This window comes from Trichomycterus rosablanca, chromosome 4 (assembly GCF_030014385.1).
Source record: "Trichomycterus rosablanca isolate fTriRos1 chromosome 4, fTriRos1.hap1, whole genome shotgun sequence".
In the NCBI taxonomy this organism is placed as follows: Eukaryota; Metazoa; Chordata; class Actinopteri; order Siluriformes; family Trichomycteridae; genus Trichomycterus; species Trichomycterus rosablanca.
Genome location: NC_085991.1, coordinates 20,888,601 through 20,900,813, shown reverse-complemented (window position 1 = coordinate 20,900,813; position 12,213 = coordinate 20,888,601). Strand labels below are relative to the sequence as shown.

The 12,213-nt window shown below is 38.8% G+C and overlaps 2 protein-coding genes across 2 annotated transcripts in view; one reads left to right on the top strand and one right to left on the bottom strand.

Annotated features, from left to right (window-relative positions):
• Positions 1–8,155, bottom strand: part of adcyap1b (adenylate cyclase activating polypeptide 1b) — a 55,570-nt gene extending 47,415 nt beyond the window's left edge. The window contains exon 1 of the mRNA XM_062993948.1: positions 8,138–8,155. The gene's annotated coding sequence lies outside the window, so the exon portion shown is untranslated. The remainder of the gene's footprint in view (positions 1–8,137) is intronic.
• Positions 1–12,213, top strand: part of yes1 (YES proto-oncogene 1, Src family tyrosine kinase) — a 79,551-nt gene that overhangs the window by 30,967 nt on the left and 36,371 nt on the right. The window contains exon 2 of the mRNA XM_062993944.1: positions 11,282–11,569. Within this exon, the coding sequence (XP_062850014.1) occupies positions 11,290–11,569 (280 nt within the window). The 5' untranslated portion in view covers positions 11,282–11,289. The remainder of the gene's footprint in view (positions 1–11,281; positions 11,570–12,213) is intronic.

The window sequence follows — 12,213 nt, the reverse complement described above, 5'->3', positions numbered from 1 at the left end:
ACTTTGAGGAGGGCTGACTCAGTGCTGTGCTGGGGGCGGAAACCAGACTGAAATGATTCAAATAGATTATTGGAATTTAGGTGATCTTTGAGCTGTGAGGCAACAACACGTTCCAGTATTTTCGACAGAAATGGAAGATTGGAAATGGGCCGAAAGTTACTCATAATGTTAGAGTCAAGTCCAGGTTTTTTAAGTATGGGAGTAACAGCAGCCAATTTGAGTGATTGAGGGACTGAGCCAGAACTAAGAGAGGAATTGATTATCTCTGTGATAAGTGATGAGATAACTGGAAAACAACCCTTAACAAGTTTTGATGGAGCAGGATCCAAAACACAAGTGGAGCTTCGCATCCCTGTTAAGATCACAGATAGGTCCAAAAGAGACACAGGTGAGAACTGAGACAGAGGCTGGGTAATAAATTGAGATGAGATAGGCGGAGAAACAGAGATGACAGGGGAAACTGTCAGAAAATTGTGGATATTCTCAACTTTTGTTTGAAAAAATGAGAGGTAAGAGTTACACTTGTCAACTGTAAAGGAATTGGTAGTATTGTCAACTGGTTTGAGAAGTTTATTTATTGTGGAAAAGAGAGTCTTAGGATTTGTTGATCCAGCATGTATGAGTTCGGAATAGTAAGTGGATCGGGCTGCCGTAAGAGCGTCTTTGTAATGTTGAAGATAAACAGAATAAATCTGATAATGTACTGTTAGACCGGTTTTCTTATAAAGTCTTTCAAGCTGGCGTTTACGGGATTTCATTTGGTGAAGCTCAATTGTGTACCATGGTGCGGAATGACTAAATGAAACAAATTTGGTTCTCAAAGGAGCCAGCTCATCAAGACATGAGGCGAGTATGTCATTATAGTAATCGACAAGGTCAGATGAATTACTAGACAGTACAGGACAGACAGACATCTTTTTAACAAGAGAATCTGAGAAAGCAGAGGGAGAGATATATTGAAGATTCCTGAAGGATATTTTACGTTTAGCTCTAGTGATGGGCCTAGTGACCTCAATGTCCATGATGATTGTCAAATGATCAGAGACAGTAAGGTCATGGCTGGACGGCTGATGAACTAGGACACCAGTAGAGCAGACAAGGTCAAGAGTATGACCTTTTTTATGAGTTGGAAAATGTATATGTTGTGTGAAATTAAAACACTGTAACAATTCCAAAAATTCCCTGGCAAATTTACAGTTGTTGTCATCAATATGGATGTTAAAATCACCCATAAGCAGTACAGAGGATGAGAGGGCACTAAGCTGGGTTAAAAAATCTGAAAAATCAGAGAGAAAGGAAGCGTTTGGCTTTGGCGGACGATAAACTACAGCAGTGACCAGAGGAGTAGGCCCTGACAACTTGAAAGCCAGGTGTTCAAAAGAAAGAGCAGCAGGAAAAGACAAAGTGGTTATTTTAATATCATCCCTATAGACTGCAGCAACACCACCACCTCGCCCTTCCATACGAGGTTCATCAATATACGAGTATCCCATTGGCGTGGTCTGATTTAACGTAAAATAATCCAAGGGTTTATGCCAAGTTTCAGTGAGACAGAAAAAGTCTAGTTCACTGTCAGATATAAATTCACTGAGTACAGTACTTTTTGTGTTGAGTGAACGAACATTAAGCAATGCCATTTTCAAGTGGTATTGTTGTGTAGTTGGCTGTGAGGAACGAGGAAGAGAACGGAGATTTGCTAAGTCCACTCCGCGTTTCCTATCCCACTCCGTGGACAGCGTTGTCATGGAGACTACACCGCTACTGGTGTGCAAGGCAGCAGCGCTCTGATGACTTTATCAGAACTCTTATTGCTCTATGATGGTTGTTGCACACCAAGAAAATGCTAAATTGTTAGAATTGTGCTGATTTGTGCAGTTGGGTTTTTACCATCAACCGTTAATTAAAAAATATAATGCTAACTGACCTATTACTGAAGCCATTACTTGTAAGTTATATTCAGTTCTGGCCATACATTAGTAAGAATGAATATCATTGTCATTGTTGCAGCATAATTTATGTTTATTTAAAATGTTTTAAATTAAACTATACTAAATCATACCAAATCATAATACTTCTGTTGTTTTCCATGTGGCTATCACAAAAATGTCGTGATTCATTTATAGATATATTTAGAGATGGGACGATCGATCGATATTTCCTAAATGTAGCCGATCCGATCGTGTGATATATAAAGACCATGTTAAGTTAACAGCTCAGTGGATTGATCCAGACTTTGAGCTACGAAGCACCAACCATCACATCACCATTCATCAACAATCGTACAGAAACCATCGTGAAAGCTCTTCATGACCTAAAATAACATCATTAACGTTGTGCATCATACATACAATGTAATTTTGCTGATTGTAATATTTACTTTAAAAAGATAATTCAACCCGATCACATCTGAGTCGATTCTATCAGCACGTTATATAAACTCCTGGTTCACTTTGGTAAATCGTAAGCGGTTCTTACTGATCTGTGGTAATAGCAGTTTAATTAAGCTTTTTAATGAAGCTTTTTAATGTAAGAGAGTCACACAAAATGTTCTGTAGTAGCTGGTGTTTATTTAAAACCACGACATTTAATTAATAACAGTAAACACGGAGAGATAACTGAGAAGAGAAACTTACGCTTCACATAAAAACGAATCAACTCATGAATCAATGAATCACTTATAGCGATACTGTGAACAAAGCGTCTCTTCTAAAGGCACACACACACACACACGTGCGTGCGCGCTGCTCCAGTTTATCTTTACTGTGAGGCTCTTTTTAAGTTTATTTACTGCTAATCTCCCCCCCCCCCCCGATCGGAATCGCCTATCGGCCGATGTCCCTGAAAAGAGAACGGAGATCGGAATCGGTGCCAAAAACCCCGATCGGTCCATCTCTAGATATATTGATTGGTTTGTATTGGATTTCACACTGTGACAAAACTGTTCATACTTTCTATTATGGATGATGGTACATTTTAAGGTATGTTTAGCCAAATTGTCTTAAAGAAGCTGCTTTATTGCTTTTAGTAAATAGTGCTTTTGCTAAAAAGAACTGGCTTTTTGATACAGTAAATTCCAGCAATTTTTTTAAGTGTGACACCTCCAAAATTAAAACACAAAAAAAAAAACTTTAATTATCAGCTGGAATGCAAAAGTGGTCAAAAGCTATTCTCATGGACTTATTTCATATGGTAATAATTACGTTAGGACCATGGTGCAAATAGACACAGTTAATGTAATCAAAATGATAATACCATGTTCACCATTCAGTGTTGAAATTTCTTATATATAAAGCTTGCTTGCATGATATTCAGTCTTAAATGTAAGTTGCATAGAATATGTATCTGATGGATGCTGTAAAATATAATGCTTTTTTACAATTACACCCTTGCACTTTAAACTGATAATTTATAATGATGACCCCTGTCTACCTCTGATGTGCCTGAGCGGTGAGTCAGTTGAGGAGAGAAACAATAATTGTTGGTATCAGTGAACTAGCCTGGGATTAGCCTGTCAAGCCAGGACGATTACACGTGTACTAAACAGTACAGGATCAGGAGCTTTGACGCCAGAAGCCCAACACAGATAAGCAGGCCCTGCATCCAGCTATTCTGGTTAGAGCCACATGGTGAGCCATGTGTAAAAGCACCACATGGTTCCTATTCTACCCCTGCATTTTATTTCAAGTTTTTATTACTCTTATCTGTACTAAAACTTTGGAAATATTCACCTTTTATTAAAAATAAGTGTAGACACATCAAAACATATATGCAGAGGTAGATTTTGCTGTTGAATAATACAGCAAATAATGAAAAAAACTAGTATGTAGTATTTTTGACGAGCAGGGTGTTTTGTTAATACTTCCATGTCACAATTATGCAACCATTACATAATATAGCTGATCTTAAAATTTACGGCCAGTCTGTATGACCTAGAGTTACATCATGATTAAACCATTAGGAACTCAATAACAACCCTGAAATCCTTTAGCTGTGAGGTGTTATATAAACACCACCCATGTGTGTTGCAACCACAGTGAAAATTAAGGAGCTGTCACAAAAGCCGAGAAAGGAGAACATTTCATTGCACCAAAAGACCAGTGGCTATAAGACCATGAACATTTCCTTGAGCCACCGTTTTTTGTCCTGAAGTTTCAAACGTATGGTGCAGCAGAAGACCTGCCTCACTGTAGAAGAAAGCTCAGAGTTTCATTAAGAGGCTTTAGCAATCTCATCAGAATAATAGTTTGTTATTTTTCTTTGTTCTGTATTCTTATTCTGTTGTTTTTACCATACCACAAAGGTCAAGGAACTGTCTGTGGATGATGTCCAAAATCAAATATTAGCAAAAGTATTGCACCACAGTGGACTCAGTCATTTTAAACTGAAAGAGCTTGACACCATCTTCCTAAAGTTGGGAGCCTGGCCTAGAACTTGAAAGAACCAAATGGTCCCTTTAGAAGAGCTTTGTAGGTAGAGCAACACACACTTTGTCTGGTGAAAAACAACCACTGCTTATGACTAATACAATTCCTAAGATGTAACTTGGTGGTGGCAGCGTCATACTATGGGGGGAAGCGTCTTACTGTCTTCTTTTTGTGACGCTCACCGGCCAGACATAATTGTGATTTGCTTAATTATGCAAACTGCTTTTAAGGTCTTTTTTTTTGTTTGTTTTTGTTTTTTAGATTTTTTTTCTTGGCAATGAAAACTTGACTGATCAAGCACACTTGAGGATTCACTTTTCCAATGGCTAGCTCATGAATTTGATCTTTTAATCACAGGCCATGTTCCTCTCTGTCTCTGTGTTGTAGGGTGGTTATTTAGCTCTGAGTTTATTGGAACAGTGTAAAAGGGTTCCTGTCCATTATTGCCGCCAACGTCAATACACAGTTACTGTTCTCTTAACAGGGACAGAGCAGCTTTTGTGATCCAGTAGTCTTCACATCTGCTGATGCTGGGTCATTCACCCAACTCAATACATAAACAATCTAACAATCTTTTTGTTTCACACACTCATCCTCCCATCTTCCATTGCTTTCATTTCTTACAATTGTGTTTTCTTTATGTATGTACATTATATGACCAAAAGTATGTGAACACCTAAGCATGCAATTGTTGTCTATTGGCTTTTAAACTCCTACAACACACGCACATAATATTGTGATATGTGTCTGGGAGAATGTGACCCAATGAAGTAAGAAGAGCATTTGTAAAGTTATCCTTGATGTTGGACAAATAAGTTTTGGTTCACAATCCGGCTCAGGGGCCTGTGCATGCCATTCCTTTACATTAGACTTGTATGTAGCTTAAACACCCAAAATTGGATTTAAAAGGGTTGTCTACATACTTTGGCCATATAGTTTCCATTTTTTAAATTCGAACCTTCTGATCATGCGAGCAGCATGGTGGCAAGGAGGGATGGGACTGTTGCCTAACAACAAGAAAGTCCTGGGTTTGATTCCCACATGAAGAGGTTCAGGTTCTTTCTGTGGTGTTTGCACGGTCTTCCCATGTTTGTGTGTGTTTCCTCCAGTTTCTTCCCACAGTCCAAATATGATTATTCAGTTTAAACATGTGAAAAATATCATGGTTCCACATTGTCGTGGTATGAAGCACAAGTTCATCATTCTGTGAGAAGTATATTATTAACCATATTTGTTAGTTTTCTTAATTTATCCTTGCTGAAGTAATGTCATGGTTTGTTTTAGCAGCAGTTTGGTTCTCACATAATTCACACACATCACACATTCATAGCTGCATTTTGGGCTTAAAGTACAGTTGATTTAGTATTAATCAAATTAAGCTCTTGATTGTACTTTTTTGTGCTTTGTATGTGTTTGGCAGAAAGTATTATTACTATGATGACTGAAATCTTGTGGTTTATAAAAAGCCAGAAAAGACTACATGCAATGCATAAATATATGTAAAAAGCAAAATCTTTCTCAGCCTCTCAAATCACATTTTCTACATATTACTCTGGTGCAGTCTCTTAAAAAAGACATGCTTTTTTATCTTGGAGTATATCCCAAACTGTCTTTTTCTGTGCTGCCGGCTTCTCTCTTTTGCCGCTTGATATGTCCTGCTAGCTTAAATATCTTGCTTCCAGAGGGAATGTAGCATAACCTATTGTGAATGTACCAACCTTTTCTTATTCCTGTAGGGTGAGCATTTCTCAGCATGATCTGAATGGCAGACATGGTGGAACATGTTCTTACATTTTCTGTCTAAAGGCAGGACGTATCATTGACCTACATCAGCTAAACACCCCCTCCCTTTGTGTTGCACATGTATGTACAGAAACCCTTCCTGTGTATCAAAGGCTTTATCTGTTTTGTGTTGGTCTACAGTACTGCTGATGTATTGTGTGAGTGAGGGCAGTGGAAATACTAGACCCAGTTTTTTTGTTTTTGATGCGACGGTCGTTGTTCCCTAATTTAAATTTTAAGCATGTACTGTTTAAATTATACCTCTGCTGAAATACATTTATGATTGCCCGATTCAAATCTGATTTCAGCATGAACTCATACATTTTAACCATTATTATCTGACTCTAACACTTTTTTTTATAGTGCTTAGTTTCTTAGGTTTGTCACAAAGACAAATCATAAGTGAACATATAGTTTTAGATTTTACTGAATGCACTTTCACTGGCATTCCTAGATTACATGGTGCATATGCATTAAATGTAACTTCAGTAAAGTTACACATGGAACGTGGATAACCTCTAATCAAATATAATTCTAAGGATTTAGATTCATAATATGTAACTAGTCATAACTGATATATACACCGATCACGCATAACATTTAAACCACCTCACTGTCCATTTTATCAGCTCCACTTACCATATAGGAGCACTTTGTAGTTCTACAATTACTGACTGTAGTCCATCTGTTTCCATACATACTTGTTTAACCTGCTTTCATGCTGTTCTTCAATGGTCAGGACCTCCACAGGACCACCACAGAGCAGGTATTATCTGGGTGGTGGATTATTCTCAGCACTGCAGTGACACTGACATGGTGGTTATGTGTTAGTGTGTGTTGTGCTGGTATGAGTGGATAAGACACAGCAGCGCTGCTGCAGTTTTTAAACACCTCACTGTCACTGCTGGACTGAGAATAGTCCACCAACCAAAAATATATCCAGCCAACAGTGCCCCGTGGGCAGTGTCCTATGACCACTGATGAAGGTCTAGAAGATGACCAACTCAAACAGCAGCAATAGATGAGCGATCATCTCTGACTTTACATCTACAAGGTGGACCAACTAGATAGGAGTGTCTAATAGAGTGGACAGTGAGTGGACACGGTCATTTAAACACTCCAGCAGCGCTGCTGTGTCTTATCCACTCGTACCAGCACAACACACACTAACACACCACCACCATGTCATTGTCACTGCAGTGCTGAGAATGGTCTACCACCCAAATAATACCTGCTCTGTGGGGGTCCTGACCATTGAAGAACAGGGTGAAAGCAGGTTTAAAAAGCATGTAGAGAAACAGATGGACTACAGTCAGTAATTGTAGAACTACGAAGTGCTCCTATATGGTAAGTGAAGCTGATAAAATGGACAGTGAGTGTAGAAACAAGGAGGTGGTTTTAATGTTATGGCTGATTAGTATATATTCACAGTCATGTCATCAGTAATGTCTATTTACATATTATGAATCTGTTTCAATATATTCCAGTTATTACTATTTGTTATTAGCTGAATACTTTCCGGGCACAAATAAATAGTTTCATTTGTTTACACGTATTTAAATTAATAATATAAGCCTGGTGATGATAATATTTACTATATGTTCAACAGATACTGAGGCTGATTTTACAAACACCTCTCAGTATTTGATGCTATTTGATCAATATGTTTGCCAATAAACCTCCTCTAAACATGTTGTGTAGCTGTACTGGGATGCAGTCACATAGAAAGAAACACATTGCTTTCTTTTGAAGAATACCCTAAACTGTTTGTTCTGTGGTAGCATATCTTTTACTTTCTTTTATGGTTTAAAGTTTCCCACCAGTTTAAGCTTCAAGATGTAATTTATTACATCCTATTTTGAAGGTACCCTGAGTATTTCTCAGTATGATCTGAGTAGCAGACATGCTAGAACATGTTCTTTATACATTACCTATCTGAAGGTAGGGTTTTGTCATTGACCTACATCAGCTTGGATAGTTTGTGCAGTCGCTTCCTTTTGTGTTACACATGCAGTGCACATGATTTCAACCCAGAATGCTTACTACCTCAGATACTACGGAGAGCAACACAGTTACAAGCTCAGTTGTTAACTCCTATCCCTTTAGTTTTAGCTGTTTTTTCTGTCATCTAAAATACAATTGTGACACAATACAGTTAAGTCAATTGAGAGTTAAGGGCCTTGTTTAGGGGCCCAACCGTGGCAACTTGGTGGTGATGAGTCTTAAACCATAACTTTCCGATCAATAGTCATGTACCTTAAACTCTCATCTACAGTACAACTAACTACAACTGTGTCTGTGTGGTTGCACATCTTGATTTTGGTAATTAAACGTTATGGTAATCTGCTGATTTATTTATGCTGTTACTCACTTTGGGAGAGACGGGCTAACTGGCCACTTGATGCTTCATGTCAACAAGACTAAAAGGTGTTTTGATTTAAAAGCAACTTACCATAGCAATAAAGTAAAACAGTTAGCTTAGACAAACAGAATGACTGAATCTGGTTTAACATTTACATAGCTTGCAGCTAGCAGTTTAGTTGATATGTATTAGGGCTGCACGATATTGGAAAAAACTGACATTGCGATATTTTTTTTTCCTGCGATTATACGTATTGCGATATTAAAAAAATGCAGGAATTTTCACCACATTATTAATAATATTAATAATGCATGTATCTTACTCTAAATAAGGGGCTCATCTGTGAAAAAGGGTGGTGCCTACAAGGGATACAAAAGATTATGACAAGCTACATCTTTGTACTCGGTTGAAACTGAGCATTAAACTAAGAAAGCTTCAATATCACATGAGGGAATTAACAGGATTGACAAAATTGGTCATTTAATATTTTATTTCACAATCAAAACCTCTTCAAGTAGTAAACATTATAAAAAAAAAAACTATACAAACAAAAGAGCAGCTATACACCTGTTCCAAATCCGAGATTTCTTAGTTACTTAGATGCCTTAGTTACTAAGCACAAATGCTGAGGCAGAACGAGTGAGACTCGAAAGCGTCCTTAGTGAAGAAGGCAATCCCAGAATACACTGCGGCATCTCTTCTCTCAAACGTAAATAAATAATGCTAAATGCTAAACGCGAAACCCGATGGAATCGGGCGCGTTCCAATAACCTGCCTTCTAAGTCATTGACTTATTAGGATCCTCTCTACTGTGGCAGCTGCCTATGTAGGTAGTACAGCAAGGCAGCTCACTAGGTTGTTGAACACACACTGGTAGATGTGTCATGGAAAATGAGAACGGTTTGAATTTTCGTTTTGTGTCAAGCAGCAAAAAAGTTTTAGCATGACGTATTTGATTTAATTTGCATTAAGTAACATCGCACGTCCTGCGATGTGACTATCGCGCATGCACACATCGCGATGTCGATGCTGAAACGAAATATCGTGCAGCCCTAATATGTATATACACTATATTGTCAAAAGTATTCGCTCGTCTGCCTTTACACGCCTATGAATTTGAGTGACATCCCATTCTTAATCCATTGAGTTTAATATGATGTGGCACACCCTTTGCAGCCATTACAGCTTCTACTCTTCTTGGAAGGCTTTCCACAAGGTTTAGGAGTGTGTTTATGGGAATTTTTGACCATTCTTCCAAAAGGGCATTTGTGAGGTCAGACGCTGATTTTGGACGAAAAGGCCTGGCTCGCAGTCTCTGCTCTAATTCATCCCAAAGGTGTTCTATCGGGTTGAGGTCAGGACTGTCAAGTTCTTCCACACCAAACTCGCTCTACCATGTCTTTATAGACTCTGCATTGTGCACTGGTGCGCAGTCATGTTGGAACAGGAAGGGGCCATCCCCAAACTGTTCCCACAAAGTTGGGAGCATGAAATTGTTCAAAATCTCTTTGTATACTGAGGCATTAAGAATTCCTTTCACTGGAACTAAGGGGCCGAGCCAAATCCTGAAAAACAACCCCACACCATAATCCCCCTCCACCAAACTTTACACTTGGCACATTGCAGTTAGACAAGTGCCGTTCTCCTGGCAACCGCCAAACCCAGACTCGTCCATCGTATTGCCAAACAGAGAAGCGTGATTCATCACTCCAGAGAACACGTCTCCGCTGCTTTACAGTCCAGTGGTGGCGTGCTTTACACCACTGCATCCGACGCTTTGCATTGGGCTTGGTGATGTAAGGCTTGGATGCAGCTGCTCAGCCATGGAAACCCATTCCATGAAGCTCTCTACACACTGTTCTTGAGCTAATCTGAAGGCCACATGAAGTTTGGAGGTCTGTAGCGACTGAGTCTGCAGAAAGTTGGCGACCTCTGCGCACTATGTGCCTCAGCATCCGCTGACCGGCTCTGTCATTTTACGTGGCCTACCACTTCGTGGCTGAGTTGCTGTCGTTCCCAATCACTTCCACTTTGTTATAATACCACTGACAGTTGACTGTGGAATATTTAGTAGCGAGGAAATTTCACGACTGGCCTTGTGATGCCGTGTTGCACAGGTGGCATCCTAATACGGTACCACGCTGGAATTTACTGAGCTCCTGAGAGCGACTCAATCTTTCACAAATGTTTGTAATGCCTAGGTGCTTGGTTTTATACACCTGTGGCCATGGAAATGATTGGAACACCTGAATTCAGTGATTTGGATGGGTGAGTAAATACTTTTGACAATATAGTGTATGTAAACACACACGCACACACATACTGTGCGTAGCACTTGTGTGATGTGTGCAGAGTTGATCTGCTGAGTTAGATTTTAGCACGCCATAATCTCACTACATGTGTGAGATTTGCAGCTCTGCTGTTCGTTTAAATGTTGACTGTTAGCTTTTCAATTATTTTTTTATACTTACAGCACTAGTCAATAGCTTATTTGTCAGTTAGCAATTAACTGATTGATTAATCAATTCTAATGATTATATTATTAAATTGTGTTTTATGTTTAGGTGTGACGGTCAGTCTCTGGATCGAGTGTTTGACTGGCAGTTTTTTTATATTTGTATAAATATTAAATAAAATAAAATAGTATAAAGGTAAATGGAATGGAAACTCATAATTTATTCAGTATCTTAATTGTTTTACTGTTTCTCTTCAGGCTTGACAATGGGCTGCGTCAAGAGTAAAGAGGACAAAGGACCGACGCAAAAGTACCGACCGGAGGGCACTAACCCCAACCCTGTTTCCTCCCACATGGGCCACTATGGGCCTGACCCCACTCAGATCGGCCAATCCCCTGCCCTCAAGGGCCCCAACAATAGCTACAACAGCCATGCCTCCACTATTACCCCATTCGGTGGGTCAACATCAGTCACCCCATTTGGTGGCGCTGCTTCTTCATTCTCCACAGTTGCTGTGAGCAATGCCTTCCCTGGTGGAGTCACAGGTAAATAGTTGTGTTGCTGTGAAAAAGTTCTTTAACTTTTAGGTGCTAATTTGTTAAGCAGAGCTTGATACCTTGCTGTAAACAATTCAAGGTAATTATTATTTCCATTTAGACTTTGTCAAACACTACAAAACTGAGTTACATTCAATGCCACTTAAAACTTTATTGTGCAAAAAAAAAGTCCAGAAACCATGTCCAGAAGTGGCCGCAAGGGCTCTGAGGCATCTGGAATGAACCACCACACAGTGGTGTTTTTGTCAGAAATGGCCTGAAATGCAGGAATGAATGTACAACAATGTATATTAACAAATTAAATGCAATTGACCAGGCAATACATAAAATATCTTGTACTGACTGCAATGAAATAAAAGTCAAGGTAAATATAAGAAACACTGCAGGTTTGTAATAATAATAATATTTATTATTATTATTATTTGCATTTTCCATACTGCCCCAACTTCTTTTGATTTTGGAGTTGTATGAAAAGCATAATGTCATAAGCACCATTCTATATAAAATTATTTGGGAAGCATAAAGAATCATATTGTCATAAGTTTATGTTCTATTTTCACAGACAGGGTGCTGTTGATCTCTATAGATGTTGCTAGTCTCTTTGTAACAGTTTTAGAAATGTATGTTATGTC